At 39.7% G+C, this 15,878-nt stretch overlaps 2 protein-coding genes across 2 annotated transcripts in view; both read right to left on the bottom strand.

Moving 5' to 3' along the window:
• vwa2 (von Willebrand factor A domain containing 2) overlaps nt 1-8,037 on the bottom strand; it is a 24,581-nt gene extending 16,544 nt beyond the window's left edge. Inside the window, exons 1-3 of the mRNA XM_050059911.1 lie at nt 8,022-8,037; nt 7,437-7,636; nt 2,476-2,534 (exon numbers count right to left, since the gene is read on the bottom strand). Coding sequence (XP_049915868.1) covers nt 2,476-2,524 — 49 coding nt within the window. The 5' untranslated portion in view covers nt 2,525-2,534; nt 7,437-7,636; nt 8,022-8,037. The remainder of the gene's footprint in view (nt 1-2,475; nt 2,535-7,436; nt 7,637-8,021) is intronic.
• Nucleotides 8,038-9,082: 1,045 nt separating this feature from the next.
• Nucleotides 9,083-15,878, bottom strand: part of tdrd1 (tudor domain containing 1) — an 18,580-nt gene continuing 11,784 nt past the window's right edge. Inside the window, exons 18-25 of the mRNA XM_050060205.1 lie at nt 14,957-15,307; nt 14,747-14,863; nt 14,520-14,648; nt 12,123-12,290; nt 11,399-11,815; nt 10,007-10,069; nt 9,832-9,875; nt 9,083-9,641 (exon numbers count right to left, since the gene is read on the bottom strand). Coding sequence (XP_049916162.1) covers nt 9,570-9,641; nt 9,832-9,875; nt 10,007-10,069; nt 11,399-11,815; nt 12,123-12,290; nt 14,520-14,648; nt 14,747-14,863; nt 14,957-15,307 — 1,361 coding nt within the window. The 3' untranslated portion in view covers nt 9,083-9,569. The remainder of the gene's footprint in view (nt 9,642-9,831; nt 9,876-10,006; nt 10,070-11,398; nt 11,816-12,122; nt 12,291-14,519; nt 14,649-14,746; nt 14,864-14,956; nt 15,308-15,878) is intronic.

Raw genomic sequence — 15,878 nt, 5'->3', positions numbered from 1 at the left:
ATGTTCTCTGACATTTATCCTAACGATATGAGGCGGTCTTTGTGGAGAAAAAGCTTGTTTAGTGGACTAACTTTGCACTTGAAAGGATGCCCGTTCAATTACGTTTTAACAGGTCTGACGCTACGGCTGTATCTAGGCTAACGGCTAACATGCTAACTATTATTGCTATATCACTAGTCACTTGAAACAAATTTAGGACGATAGGAGACGGGTTGAAATTTCCCTTTAAGCCATTCTCTCTGCAAACTCTAATATCCATCAATATATGCCTATAAATTAACATTTATTTCAATTTTAGTCAAATACAAACCTTGAAGGAACCCATTTTAATTAAGCCTTGAGGTTCATAGCTAGGCTAAGCTAACTAGCTGTTAGCTGTTGCATTATATTCACGAAACACACGAGTGGTAATGTTTAACCTTCATAACTAACTTCTCATTTTATTACCCTTGGACAGAGCCAGGCTGGCAGTTTCCAGTCTTTAAGCTAGGCTAAGCTATCTGGCTGCTAGCTACAGTGTCATATTTAATTATCATCTTCTCATCTAACTCTCGACAATAAAGCGAACAAGCTAGTTATATTAGTGCCCGAGGGTGGATTTTGTTACCTTTGGACAGAGCCAGGCTGCTTTTTTCCAGTCTTTAAGCTAGGCTAAGCTACCTGGCTATTAGCTATAGCAATATAATTACCATACAGACGAGGATGATAACTATCAATCTTCTCATCTAACTTTCAACAATAAAGCAAACAAGCTTATTTACCAACAATTTCTTTAAATAGCTAAAGAATATTTGAATAAGGAAAGTATACAAGTATTGGTAGGGGGCTTTTATTACCTTTGGATAGAGCCAAGTTGTTATTGTTTCCAGTCTTTAGGCCAGGCTAAGCTAACTTGCTGTTAAATTTAACTGTCAAAGTTCTCCTCTAACTCTTGACAATAAAGCAAACAAGCTTATTTTCTCACAATTATAACTAAAGAATATTTGAATTAGTAAGTTATAGAGGTGTTGGTAGGTGGATTTTTTTTGGCTTTGGACAGAGCCAGGCTGGCTGTTTCCAGTCTTTAAGCTAGGCTAAGCTAACTGGCTCCTAGCTGTAGTTTCATATTTAATTATCATTTTCTCATCTAACTCTCGACAATAAAGTCAACAAGCTTATATCCCAACAATTTCTCTAAATATCTAAAGAATATTTGAAATAGTGAGTTACAGAAGTGTCCGTGGGTGGATTTTCTTATCTTTGGACAGAGTCAGGCTGGTTGTTTCCAGATTTTAAGCTAGGCTAAGCTAACTGGGTATTAGCTGTAGCATTATAATTATCATACAGACAAGAGTGAGGACTATCAATCTTCTCATGTAACTTTCAAAAAGAAAGCAAACAAGCTTATTTACTGCCAATTTATATGCAAGTATTTGCAGGGGGCTTTTATTATCTTTGGACAGAGCCAGGCTGGCTGTTTCCAGTCTTTAAGCTAGGCTTAGCTAACTGGCTGCTAGCTATAGCTTTAAATTTTACTATCAATCTTTTCTTCTAACACTTGACAATAAAGCAAACAAGCTTATTTCCTTACATTTTTTAATTAACAACAGAATATTTGAATTTGTAAGTTATAGAGGTGTTGGTAGGAGGATTTTGTTACCTTTGGACAGAGCAAGGCTGGCGAATCTTAAAGTTGGTGTAAGCTAACTAGCTGCTAGCTATAGTTTCAAATTTAATGTTACCCAGTACTGTCCAGGCAAATGAGTGGTATCAATCTTCTTCTTATCTAACTCTAAACAGAAAAGCAGCTACACTTATACTCAATGTTGAACTTATTTCTAATTAGTGAGTTTTAGCGGTGGTGATAAGTGTATTACCTTTGGACACACCTCCACCTGTGCCAGTATTTATGCTAGGCTAAGCTAACTGTCTGTTGGCTGTAGTTTCATTAAACTCTAGACAAAAGCCAGCGTATTTCCCAAAATGTGTAACGATTCCTAAGTCGTTTATGAAAAAGCAAACACAAAATAAAAACAAATGCATGTACAGAAATGTGTTTGTTTTTTTTTTGTTTTGAGCCAGGCAAGCTGTTTCCACCTGCTCCTTGTCTGTATGCTAGGCTAAGCTAGCTGGCTACAGGCTGCATTCAAATGAAAAATAGGCATATTTCCCAAAATGTGTAACTTTTCTAAAAGAAATTTGTTAAAAGACCTGAATGTTCAACTGAGGATGTTCAGAAGGTGTAACCACCTACCACGGTATTCTCAGTTAAAAGGAAAAACATTTTATTAAGATGAGTGCAAGGTTGTGTAGGCCTACTGTCACATTTTGTATATCTGTATTCTCTAAATGAACTTTAAGTGATTAAATATATGTAAAGATATGGGTTCATTACAAAAACATTCAAAAACTGTAGACTTTGAACACCAGAGGGGCACAGCAGGCACTCCTCAGCTGAAACGAAATGCAAAACAGTAACAAAAGCAACCAACTGACCTTGAAGCAGCAGCGCTAAGAGGAGGGAGAGATGGATATCAGGATGCATGTCAAAAGGCCTGGAATGATAAACAAGGGCAGACACTTAGAAAAATAAGCACCAGGATACACAAAGGAGCAGAACAGAGATTGTGTGAGAGTTAAATGAGAAAAATGTGTGCGTACAGCAGTGGTTCCAACCTTAAGTCACCTTAAAATGAAGCAATGCATGGCATTAGTGTGGACTTATGAGTGAGTTTTAATACATATATTGTTTAAGCTGAAGTTTGTATAAATACAAGCCTGTAAATTTACAGGCTTGAATTCTATGCTTTAAATCATCTTGTGACCCATCAACTTTATCTTGGTACCCATTGGGTGTCCTGACTCCAGGTTGGGAACCACTGGTGGATACATGGACAATTTGTGCAGAAGTACCACTTTTTGTTTTCATTTTGGACGTTTGTTTTCATATTGTTTCTACAGGAAGACTTATAAAGAGTGAAGGAATGACAAAATAAGGTTCACAGCTCTGGAAGTGTTGTACAGGGGGAAAATGACAGGGAAGAAGTGAAGTAAGGTCAGTGTAGTAGTAACCTGCCTCAAGGACCCTGAGTACACCCTAACCATGTTTTCACAGCTTGTTGTGGCTGGAGCCGTGACCTTTCAAAGAGGACTGAATGAAGAGATACTTGATGACTGACAGCTACCACAGAGGAACCCCAGGATGGTGGTGTTTTTTAATAAAACTGCACCAGTGTTATATCTGGTAAAAGATCTACACACAGACAGAGCTGTGGGGCAGATTGCTCAACAGCAAGTTTCAGAAATTTTACCACAATGTTGTAGGACAACGTACAAAGAGGACCCCATGTACCAAATCACCTCACTATACAAAGGTGTCTACATACAGACACACAATATGTGGACCATTCTGTATTTTGTCTGAGTGATAAAGATAAGCAATATCAAGCTTTCATCTTCTTTTGATGTGTGTGTTGTGTGAGGAGGAATGTGTCAGACCATGTGTATGTAATGAGGGCTGTAAAAGTGTGTCACTATGTCGTGTATGTCTACAGTGTCATGAGTGTATTCACCTGGGTGTTGGGTTACCTAGACAATGTGAAAGCCCATCATTGCCTGGGCATGTGGACATATAATAAAGATGTCACCCTGAGGCCAGTTTTAAATATTTATATATATGGCCAATCAGGGCCAGAATTACTACATGTGAGTATGTGATCAATGAAAACTTGGGACCATGCAAAAATCTGTTTAATTCTGAATCACACAAGTGGATTTCCACATTATTAGAGAATTGACATGATATCATAGTTAAAGAAGCACTTCTGTGGTCCTGCTAGTATTTAAAATGCAAGATAAAAATTTGATGTTTTACAATTCCTGTTTACAATTAAGCCTGTCAGACTGGGATATAGTAATCTCACCACAAAATAATGGACTTGCACTTATACAGTCTTTCTATCCTTCTGATCACTCAAAGCACTGTTACACTACATCACATTCATACACAGACAACATGTATGGTGGCTGAGGCTACCATATATGGTGTTACCTGCTGCTTGGTAACCATTCACACACACACTTCCACACCGATGGACTTTGGGTTCAAGTATCGTGCCCAAGGATACTTTGGCATGGGGGCTGGAGGAGCCGGGGATCGAGCTGCCGATCTTACAATCTGTCCGCCCCAAAAGACAGACAGCATCTGAGTTCGTGGAAAAAAAACCCCATCAAGGTATACTACGCAGGATTGTCAGTTACTGATTGTAAAAACACTCGCCGGCAAAAGTGAAAGTGAAAGCCAACCCTGGGTTTAATCATTTAAAATTCTCCTTGCTATATTTGCTTTTCTTTTTGGCGCAGTGTCTCTTGGATGCTTGCTGCTTACAGTCTGGCACCTGGTCATTACCTTTTTATAAAGCCACGACTTCACCTGAGTGCTGAGGGTACAAGCCCACACACATCCCAAGAAAATAAGAAAATACAGAATAAGGGCAGAGTCCCTGCAGAAAAATACACCATCACACACGTCTAGCAGATCATAAGTGATGACTGATCCATAGGGATTACTTCACAATGAGTCTATATGTTGTTTTTAGGAAAATCCTGCATAGCATATCTTTAAAATCTTTAACTTATACCAGTTAATTCAATACACCTCTACAATCTTATCCCATCTCTATTTGTTGAAACTGTCAGAAAGATGTGGACTGAACTTCATGGTCATTTTGGGGGACCACTTTTGGTGATTACAGTGCACTGGATTCCATTTAAGATAGGACTTAATAGAATTCCATTCAATCACACAGGTGTATCTGATTAACTGCTAATTGAGAAAAGGTCTAAATCAAGGATTAGCAACCTGCCTTATTCTGTGTGTTCAGTGCTGGGTACACACAAGAAGCTGAGGGGCTGCAGATAAGGTTTGATTAACTCTGGCTGCCGATAAGCTTGGCCATAATATCCTGTGTGTGTGTGTGTGTGTGTGTGGGTGTGTGTGTGTGTGTGTGTGTGTGTTGGGGTGAGCTAAAGAGGACGGACGTGCCAGAGAAACCCTCCCTACAGGTAAAGCTGTGTGTATTCCTGAGACAGAGATAGAATTGTGTGCAGGACGGAGCCTCTCTTTAAGAGGAGTCTGTGTGTCTGCGATACAGATCTGCAGGGCTGACATGCAGCGGCAGTCTGAGAAGCCGCCGACTGATAACCATCACCAGGCGCTATTGATGCTCTATTTGTGCACTCTCCGGTACATCGCGAGGACAAGAGATTTCATTACTGCCAGGGGACACACATGCTTGCAGGAGGAAGCAGTCATGCATGCCTACATATAAAACACAAACGTGCACTGCACACCTGTCTCAAAATTGGCTCCGTCTTCACAAGCATTCTTCTAGATCCTTCCACCCTTCATCTTTCTGTCCTGACTTTCTGCCTGTCAGTGAACACCTTTCTGCTCTGTCTGGCTGGCTGGAAGTTGAACTCAAAGTCCTATCTTGCTTTCTAGACTCAAAATGTGTCACCAAAAATCAACAATAAGTACCAAAGCAGGGTCATTTTCATTCCTAAAATGTAAGTACCTTTAAAAATGGCAGGCCTAAGCCGTGGATGTGCCGTCTGCCTTGAATTGATTGGCAGGTTGGAAAGTGCCTCCGCTGTGTAGTCTATAATTAGAAAGGAGTGCTCGCTTTTTGGACCAACTTCATACAAAAATCCCAAGATCTCCTAACCTGTACTTGGAGGTGTGAACATCCTAACAGTTGAAATTATTCCAGGGTGAGTCACCTGAAATAGCCACTTTTTAAACAACTGAAGAACAAATGTGGAAACTTCTTTCCCCCACACTGTGACAACTGGCTGATTAAAAGCCGCAACTAACTGTAATTCAGAAAGTCCTGGTATGCATAAAAGCGTAGGAATGTGCTGCACGAGTAAGCTAGGAACCACACAGAAGATTTAAAGTCCCAGTCTTTAGTACTATCAGAAAACCAAATTAAAAACCCAATCAAATGTAATAAAACTTCATAATAACTTTAGGTGTTGGTAGCTCATCCCCACTTGATCAATAATCTGTCTTCAGCATCACAACACCCTAAATTAAAATTGTGCTGATGTTTAAGACAAAGTCGTGCAGACCTGAACCCTATTTTCACATGCTTTTGTGTCTAAGTGAGTAATGGGAACAATCATTTTTGAAATTGGTCCACTATTAAGAAACCGACTGCAATGTAACCAGTCAGGGCATGTGTACCGTCACTTTACGTCCACTGAAGGTGCTTGTTTTGGTCACAGACAGCTCAGATTGTTATTATGAGTGTCTGACAAGTTTATGGATAGGATTCCTACAGAAATTGACCTTCATGTTGAAGAGTAAGATTCTTTTTGTTTCACCAGAAACAGCCGCAAAATCGCCATCACCAAACCAACCAGACTCCATTGGGAAAAACAGTAATTTATCATCATAAAAAGCACTTCATTCAGAGTCGACAGAAACAAAAAAAAACTAACAAACACCATCTTAGTTCATATTTCCATTCTTCTAACAATCACCAGCTCTGGTTTGGTTGAAATGACCAAGTTAGATGAGAAAATATGTTGGCTCTTTACTTGCTGAAATTACTGATTATTTAAATGGAATTTGGTGGGTTTAACAATAGCAATTTTGTGGCTGTTTGTGGTTAAACAAACAGGATCTTGCTCTTTAACAAAAAAGTCTATCTCTGTAGGAAATCTTTCCAATACTTGCTCAATACTGGACCACTTTTAAAAATATTTGTTCCCTCTAGTCACTCAGACACAGACACATGGAAAAATAAGGTCCATGTTGAACAATACCAAAGTTACCCTTTAAGATGTCACAAAAATATCTTCACTTTAAACATGTTTATTTCCCCCCTTGAAGCTTAACTTGTAGCCTGTTATCTCCCAACATCTGGTCACTCTTAAATGTGTCAAGGGTCGAGGCAGGCTTAAGATGGGGCCAGAGGTTGTGACCCTGACATGCAACAGTTGAAGAGGTTTACTCAAGAAGCCAAACAAAGTGATGCCTGTCACTCTACTTAAGTACTAAGTAGGTAAATGGACTAGCTTTGTGATGCTTTTAGGCTCGCTGTTGTCTGTCTAGTTGGCTGCAGTTTTTGTATAGACTAGCACAATGCAACTAATCTTACATATAAGTGCAGAGTAGTAATGTTACTGTTCTTGTAATGCATCACACTTACTTCATCACTTTTTCTTCAACTTAAAAAAGCATGAAATTATATGACAGTCCGTCTGTAAAGCTAATGCAGCATTATCATTTATTTTAATATAAGTCAATAAACAGGTAAAATATCAGTAGACACCAGACCCCAGTCCATCTAAACCTGACCTGCTGCACTACAGCACTACAGCATCTCCCGCCTGCAGACAAACACACTCTCCAGCCTCTCCTCCATGACAGAGTAAATATTTTCACTTACCATGCGCTGTTCAGTCTTCACAACCCTTGAATTTTATCGCTTAGACAGCGGTCCTCAGAGACTCCCTTACGTGTCCGCACTGCTCTGATCCACCGGGGCTTTCTACTCCAGACAGGAGGGGAGCAGCGACCCCACCTACTCGCCATGCCCACCTCTGGAGTACCTGCACCGGCAGCGTCTCATTTCCTCCTCTCATCCCGCTTAGAGGACGTATGGAGACAGGGGGTGACAGAGACGACGCATTATAAACTGTTTTCATTGTGCTCTTTAAAGAACTTTCATATTCACTTCAGAAAATGTTCTACAATTTTAATTAAAAATATATTTATATGGGTAATTATCTTATACTTAGCCTAACTGCAGTGGAGAAGGTCTTAAGCTTGTGTAAAAGTATCGTTACTGATACCACTGTAAAAATTCTGCTACAAGTACCACGTTAGACATAATTAACATGGATAAAAAAAACATTCATAACTGTTTTAACACCTTATAATTATATTAAAGTAACAACTGTTGCCTTTTCGTTTTACATTACCATTTAATTAGTTTGTCAAAGGAGGAATGAATTCGCTCTAAGTTACTTACCTACTTGTCTCACAGAGTCCGCCATTTTGTTTCTACAGTAACGCAAATAGGACAAACCAAACACTTACGGTGCGTTCCAATCCCCATACTATTATACTATAATATAGTATGCCAGAAAAAGATGTACTATGTCCTAATAAATACTATGTTAAATGCAGTACGCCAAAACGACCAAGATGTTACTACATCCGGTCTGATACTGTAGCACGCCACAATATCAGACCGCTATTCTGACCCACAATCCTTTGTTCAGTGGACGATATGTCACATCAACTGGGCCGCAAACAACTGATTGACAGCTGTCAGAAGTCAAAATGATAGATGGCAGCGCATTTTAGTAACTGATGACCAGTCGAATAGTAATAAGTGAACAAAATAATCATAAAAAGGACATAACCATAAAAATAACTGACAGAGAAATGCAGATGTAATTTCACTGTCACTAATATAATGTTAGATACTTCAGTCTATGCAGTTATAATTTATACATTGTTGGTCTGTGGTGAACTTGGTAAGTGGCGTTTGATCTCCAAGGTTTACGGAGTGTATTGTTATGAGAAAGAAGTATGTCCTAATTGTGTGCCTACTGCATAAAATAATATGTACTTTTTAAGGGCAGCTGCAGTAACAACTAAAAGTAAAAATTATGCGATTCTCAAAGTCAAGGAAGGATCCTTAAACAGTTGAATTTCAAGGCTGCACCATTCGGCTTTACTTGAACCTTTTTATGTTTTGGATCCATAAAGATAAATTTGAAAAGTAAAGCCATTAGATACATTTTGGGAGAAGAAAAGAAGTACAATATTTACCTCTGAAACGTAGTGGCGCATCAGTAGAAAGTGACATGAGAAGCTACCTCAAATTTGTATTTAAGTACAATACTTAAGCACACGTACTTAGTTTAATTCCACCACTGCATAACTGACATTCAATGTTTACGTCTCAGAAAGGTCTATCTTTATCTTAACTGGAAGAATGTATCATGAAGTGATGATTTTTTTTTCATTGGTGTTGCACAAAGCAAAACATCACAAGATAAAATCACTTCACTGTCACAGAACCTTTATGTAAAAACTGAAACACACGACAAACATAAATCAATCAGGCCGGACATCCCAACTGAACAGGTGATTAGTGCTGAACCAAGGAACAGATGGCTGCACAGCATGCCACAGCACACTTACAGGAGACAAACACACTGGAGTTGAACATCTTGCGAGTTTTTTTTGACAACTTTAACAGACCCATTAAGTGCATAAAGCTTTTTTTAATGAAAACCTCCAGAATTTGTAAAAAGGTAAGTGGAGTTTAACCACAGGTTAAAAACATAAAAGCCCTAAGTGGACAATCAATGATAAGGACAAATTAAAACTAAAAGGCAAAATTAAAAGCTTCTGGAATAAAGTGACAAAATGAAAATCACAAGGTGGCTGGCTGCTTCTGGAGGCCACATTCTGTTAACTTGTTTCAAAGAAACATGGTTGGAAAGAACACAACAGGCTTGATTTTAACAAGTTGGCGAACAAGACTACATATAATTTGTAAATCTTATTTTGTCTGTCCCAGTAATTGCTTGATGAGAGAAAGCTGCAGCTGCACCAACTGCTCCAGGTGGTCGATCTGTGAAAGGCAACAACAAACATGTTACTCATTCGCACTTCAAAATGCTGCTTAAACCATTTAACAAGTATGGCATGATATATGTACAAGATGGCCATTAACTCCTAGCTCTACAAACTAAAATCAACCTCCTATAAAATAAATAACACAGGTTCATAGATGTCTTCCTAACAGTGAGAACAGCTCTGACCTTGGTTGTCAGGTTCAGACAGCAGCAGCCTGAGGTCTGAGGATCTGGGATTCAAAAAGAAAGCCAAGTCAGTGCTTTACCATCTTGATTAGTCACACACTAATTGTGTAACGACAAGTGATAAAATACTTAAGTTAGAAAGTCAAAGGTCATTGTTGTTTTAAAGCATACATACCATTGGTTTTTGTGATGTTGCCTGGGGGCTCCATTTGCTCAATAATCTTCTTAACTGGATCTTCTGAAAAGCAAGATATCATTACAACCTCTGGTTTCAGCACTTTCTACACCTCGTCAGACATCCTGGATCGTTTATTTTCAGATTCACTGATGAGTTAAGTATCAAATTAGTAGACTAAATCAGTGGTGTGCATATTCACACTTCACAAGAGCTAGCTCGAAGTTCAGCTCACACATTTTAAAATGAACTAGTTTATACAATTATAATTCACAGGTAAAATCTTGTGACCATCACTCACTCATGATATTTTCAAAGACTTTTTTTTTTAAACCAAGCAGGCACAATTTGCATGTGAATGTGACATTAGATATTTATACTGATTAAACCCTTTTAGTATCCATATGAACTGGCTTCAGCAGTACTGCATGTGTCTTAAGACACTGATACACCAAGCCGACTGTCAGCAATGGGTCAATGTTGGGCTGTTGGTGAGCGTCCTTGGCCCCCATTCGCTTTTTCCTACTGATTGAGCATGTTAAATTGGCGTCAGTGACTGCGGAGCCCATCAGAGAATTAAATCCCTCTGACTGGCAGTTCAGCTCCGTGCCAGAAAGGAAAAACTCAAGTGAGGAAAGTAAACAAAGAGCTAAAGTTGAGGGCTTGAGATCAACACAAAGGTGTTACATGAGATAAGATTATTTTTCTCATCCACTGGGCTCTTTAGCAGAAACAAGTTGTGATGGTTTGTATTATTCACTGGCGCACAGTAAATATGCTTTGTTCTTTCAACACTAGCTTCCAGACAGTCTGCCGGTCTCTGTTTTTGAATGACGATTACAGACGACTGCCGTCTGCTGATGTGGAGACTTATTTCCTCTCACGCAGGCGCATAACGTACGTTCTGGTTGAGTTGCCGTCTTTGCAGTATGTTCATGTGCAAATTTTTGGCCAATACACAGACGACGTGGGTCAACGCAGCAGGGGGCCTTCATAGCTGCTAGTTCACTACCAACACTAGTGTTGTGTCGGCATGCCACCAAGTGCCGTAAATCCTCAGGTGCCACATAAACGAGTGATGTTAACTGTCGCAAGAGTGAACGATGCTCACATTTAAGTTCATAAGGTTCAAACTAATGCGTTTAGTTCACCAAAAATGTGTGCATGTTCAATAAACATGCTCTTTTAGTGCATTCATGCACAACACTGAAATCAATTAAGTAAATAGTAATTACTTGCTGCTCTTCTTTCCAATAATTTAAACCTAAAAGCAACATGATGCCTACCATAAACTGTAACAATATAAAAAACAACATTTATTTATGACACAATAGTTAAGACTAACAACTGAATTAAATAAAAAACCCACACCTAAATTGTGATGTGACCAACCATTGAGTGACGCAGCAAGAGTGTGTATCCTCTGCTGGGGAGTCTGGGGTAACGGCTGTGGGGTTGTGGTTAGACCAGGGGTAGCCTGTGTATTTTCCAGACTCTTTGGAGGTGTAGGTATCGCCTTGGGCTCGGGGCACTCTGGTACAACTGGGTAGCTGGCAGCAGGTGGGCTGCTGTCTGTTTGCTCAGCCTTCTTTGTGGTGGATGGACAGCGACTATTCTCGGCTTGAACCTGTAGTGCATCCAAGATCATGGCGGTGAGGTCCCCCCCGCCCTTCTCAGTGGGCAGAGAGACTGAGAGCACGTTATCAGAGCCATCGAAGGACTGGACAGTAGCGAGGACGCCGTTCAACAGCAGGCTTTGGAACATCTGCTGTATTTTCTCAGGCAACTTTGCAGTGAAATGTTCCTTACCTAGAAATAAAGAGAGGAACTATGACTTTGTTTTATTAGTTTTATATTATTATTATAAATGTTAAATTAAAATTAAATGTTATCAATGTTTTGTCCTTAGTGTTGGTCTGGAAACTGCTTTCAGTTTGTTGTAATTGTCCTGTCTTAGTTTCTATCTTGCTTACTGCTTGAACCTTTGCTTTATCACTATTGTATTACTGTGTTGTCTATCAATGCTATGTGGAAAATATAAATAACCAGATTGTGTGGAAAGCACCCAAAAACCCAACTTGAACAACAATAACAAGAATGACGGTCTTTGCCTCACCAGTGAGGGTGCAGCGAGTGATCGGAAAGGGGAGCTGCAGCAGGTTCGTGGTGATGGGCAGGATCCGGGAGAACGGCACCTTCTCACTATTGCCGTAATCTGCATAGATGACACTCATCTCATTGTCACCGACCTCCAGGGCCACCGCACGGTACCAGTTATTGTCAGCTGGAAAAAAAAGCATACAAATTGCACAGATGTTGTCAATCTTTCACATTTTGCTCATCATCAGGATTCAAATCTACCAAAAAAAAAAAAAAAGTCCTGAATCGAGTCTTTAAGAGATGACAGATGATTCTACCTACACAGCTGCCCTTAAAAATGGATGAGCCTTCACCAGCTACGAACCTACAGACGGCAGTGAGGACTCCATTAAAACAGACCCTGTTGTTAGCTGAGCTGCGGAATGTATGCCAGGCTATAGTCTCCTACTTACATACTGTGTTTAAGGAAGAGCCGCTCCTACGCTCTGCTGCACACGCGCTGTGTAATTACATCTACTAGCAGACACTAAATTACCAGCTTAGGTCTGCAGGGGCAACAACTGCAGGTGGGGTCTCAAGAAGAGTCAGTGAGTGAACATTGAAACTGTATGGCAGAAGGGAAATCGTAGTGGCAGACTGTGTGTGTGTTTCCTGAGTGTAATAGCTCAATGATGGATCAGCTGGTCTGTCTTCATGCGGTCTCTTGTCTGTAATCATTAAACCATGTGTGGGAATGATACCGCCTGAGTGTTTGGGTTTTCCCCTGCTGACAGTATCTATTAAACTTTAGATGTAACTTCCTCATAAACCATTATGTGATGTTGAAAAGTAATCCACCTTGAAAAACTCTAGTGTAGTCTTCTGTCACATGAATTTACATATGATTACACTGTTTTGGGCTAAAAGCAAAAACTAAGTCTGGATATATCATTATAGTGTTTCAACATTAATATTATTAGCAATAATGTATGGCAAAATTTGAAATTGCAATTATTAAGATTTTTCTGATCAATTTGTCTGCTGTGAAAACTTAATTTAAATCATGATATGATGTGAAACACCATGAATTCAAAAGCTGGCTCACATAGTCATTCACTTAATTCACCTGCCTGACACCTAGTGGCTTCAAGGGGTCAAAGCAATGCTTCCAAACACAAGCAGTGCAGTGGATGGAGGTTTTGTTGCCTTCTGAAGAGCTGTATGCCACTCAGGGAATACATATAACTACAACTTTCATTTTAGATTATGTATGGTATTGTTAATTTTCTCTCTTACCCTTTGTGAATTTTTTTTACTGTAATTTGTTTTTGTTATTTATTTTTTAATTTTAATCAATTTTGATTATTCTGTATCGTTGTATTTGATTTTTTACATTTATTTTAATTGTATTTTATTAATTTTTGTATGTTTTATCAATATTATTTATGTATAATGTATCTTTATTAAGAATTTTTAATTAAATCTTTTTACAAGGGATGTCATGATAACCGCAATATTGCAAATCCATGCTAATGACATGCCAACTGCAGGGGCATGACAAGTGACCGCCTCTTTTTTTTTTCATGGAAGCGCCACATATTTACACTCTGCTACAAGCACCAGCAGTGTGACTAGTCACTAAGCATCCATTCATGCGCTGAGCACTTCACATATGTGTTTTTGTTTTGTTTTTTTCTTCTGGTGGCCAAGAGTTGAAAAATATTCAACTCTGGGTAAAATGCTGCAGCTGCTGGTCAGTGTCATTTATTACCAAGCCAGTGGAGGAGGGGTGGGACAAATACAACAAAGACCAAATCACTGATCAACAACAACAATGGGAGGAGATATTACTACTGGACCCACAAAGACCAGTGGGTCTGTCCTCTCTCCCTACATGCTTAAGCCTTTCCTTCATCCTGAGCAAGTACACTTCCTTCAGGTGACATTTTTACTTTTGCGAATATTCTGTATCATAGCAACTAAAGCACCTCAGCTGCAAAAAAAAATAAAAACGCTGCACCCCTTATTGTGGCTCATTGCTCTTCTGTGTTCTGCATTTACCAATGGACAAGTATTTATGTTGTTTTAAAATTGTGTCATGTTTGCCATTAAAACTAACAATACATCTAATAAAAGCCTGAACAATGAGCTTATTTTTAGAGCACTAAAATCAGGATAAAATAAGTAATTTGCAAAAACAACAAAAAATGTCAGTAATACTGCATATCGCGCTGTTGAGCCACCCTTAATTACCGCAGGGGAAATTCCTTCACTGCAACAGCCATATTTTTCACAAAGTGTTTGTCATGTATAGAAGTAATAACCTTTGTATATTTATTTGTCTGCAACACCTATGTCTATCTGTCAATATGACTGAAAGGCCAAAGATTAGAAGTTTATCTCTGGACTTTACGGAATAATGTGTGTTCCTCACCAGAGAACTGGGCGCAGCAGGCAGCCCCAGGAGTTGGTCTGCTCAGGACAGTGGAGGATAAAGAAGCCTGAATGTTGCTGCAGTAGGAAGTCAGCTCAATCATCACTTCCTGCAGCTTCTGCTGGTCCACTGCACGACAACACACAAATGTTAAAACAGGAAAGAGCATCACATTTTCATCATTTGTGCATCTTTATGTCAGACAAGGACAAAGTGAGTGTTCTGACCCTGAGTGAGACCAAGCACGTAGAAGAGGGAAGGACTGACGACAGCTGCGATGCAAGGCTGAAAGGTTTCGTTTAGAGGCAGCTCCGTTGTCTTCCAGTCCACTGGGAAAGATGGCGCTGAAACAAGATAACAACACATAATTTCAAAACAGGCTTTTCAAAACACTGACCACTGCATTTCATCTGCAGGACACCTGTACTTTAGCTGACCTTCTGATGGCACTGCAGTGCCCCCTTCAGTTTGCATTTCTTTGGAGCCGCCTCCAGTCTGGCTGGAGGCTTGTGCATGTACATGGCTGTGCTCATTTTCTGGTATTGTCCCTTGGTGTTGGTGTCCAGAGCCTGTGTTGGCATGCATCTCTTTGGGACTCGCTCCAGGACCTTTGGCCAGTTGCTCAGAAATGAGGGCAGCCGCCACATTCTGCCCTCTGCTCTCCAGCTCCACACCGTAGCCTTGTTCAGTGACAGAGAGGACACGTGCAGAGAGCTGCTCGCCATCCACCAGATTCTGGAACCACAGCAGGGCTTCACTGCTCCACTCTGATCCCAGGGGCTCCACACCTGAGTCCAAACATACACTTATTAGGAAACTTCTAACTTCTGAAGTATTTAATATTAGGACATACTTGGAGGTGACAACAAATCCCCAAAGGAAAAAAAAAAAGCAGATACTCTTTTGAGGCATTATTAGACTAGAGGAACCCCCCTTTTTGTTGTGTCCGCATGGTAAGAAATAAGAACAATCTTAGTATTTAGCATGCCATTTTAAGGGGATTTTTTATTAGCTTTAGATTACAGAGTTCCCACACATTTTCATGGACAAAATTTCCAAACTTTTCCATGACTTTTCAGGGACCTATACCTTGCCCCACTAGCCCAGAGTTTTTCACACATCAAATTCAAACTCTATTCAAACATAATTTCAGATAGCTTGTATCCACCTTATTTTTCACAGAAACACGGAGGCAAAACAGAACGCAGCCAGCTTCCGTTTTTTTGTGCGACACTTCCGGTCCAGCACTCTTACCACTGTGTAAATGGGAATCGCCTTGTTGTTTACCTTGCTGAGTTTAGCTATATATATGTATATATCACATTTTTCACGTCACTATATCACCGTTTAGACTAATCT

This window comes from Epinephelus moara, chromosome 13 (genome assembly GCF_006386435.1).
Source record: "Epinephelus moara isolate mb chromosome 13, YSFRI_EMoa_1.0, whole genome shotgun sequence".
NCBI classification, from domain to species: Eukaryota; Metazoa; Chordata; class Actinopteri; order Perciformes; family Serranidae; genus Epinephelus; species Epinephelus moara.
The sequence above is the reverse complement of the archived record's forward strand: the minus strand, read 5'-3'. Positions and strand labels throughout refer to the sequence as shown.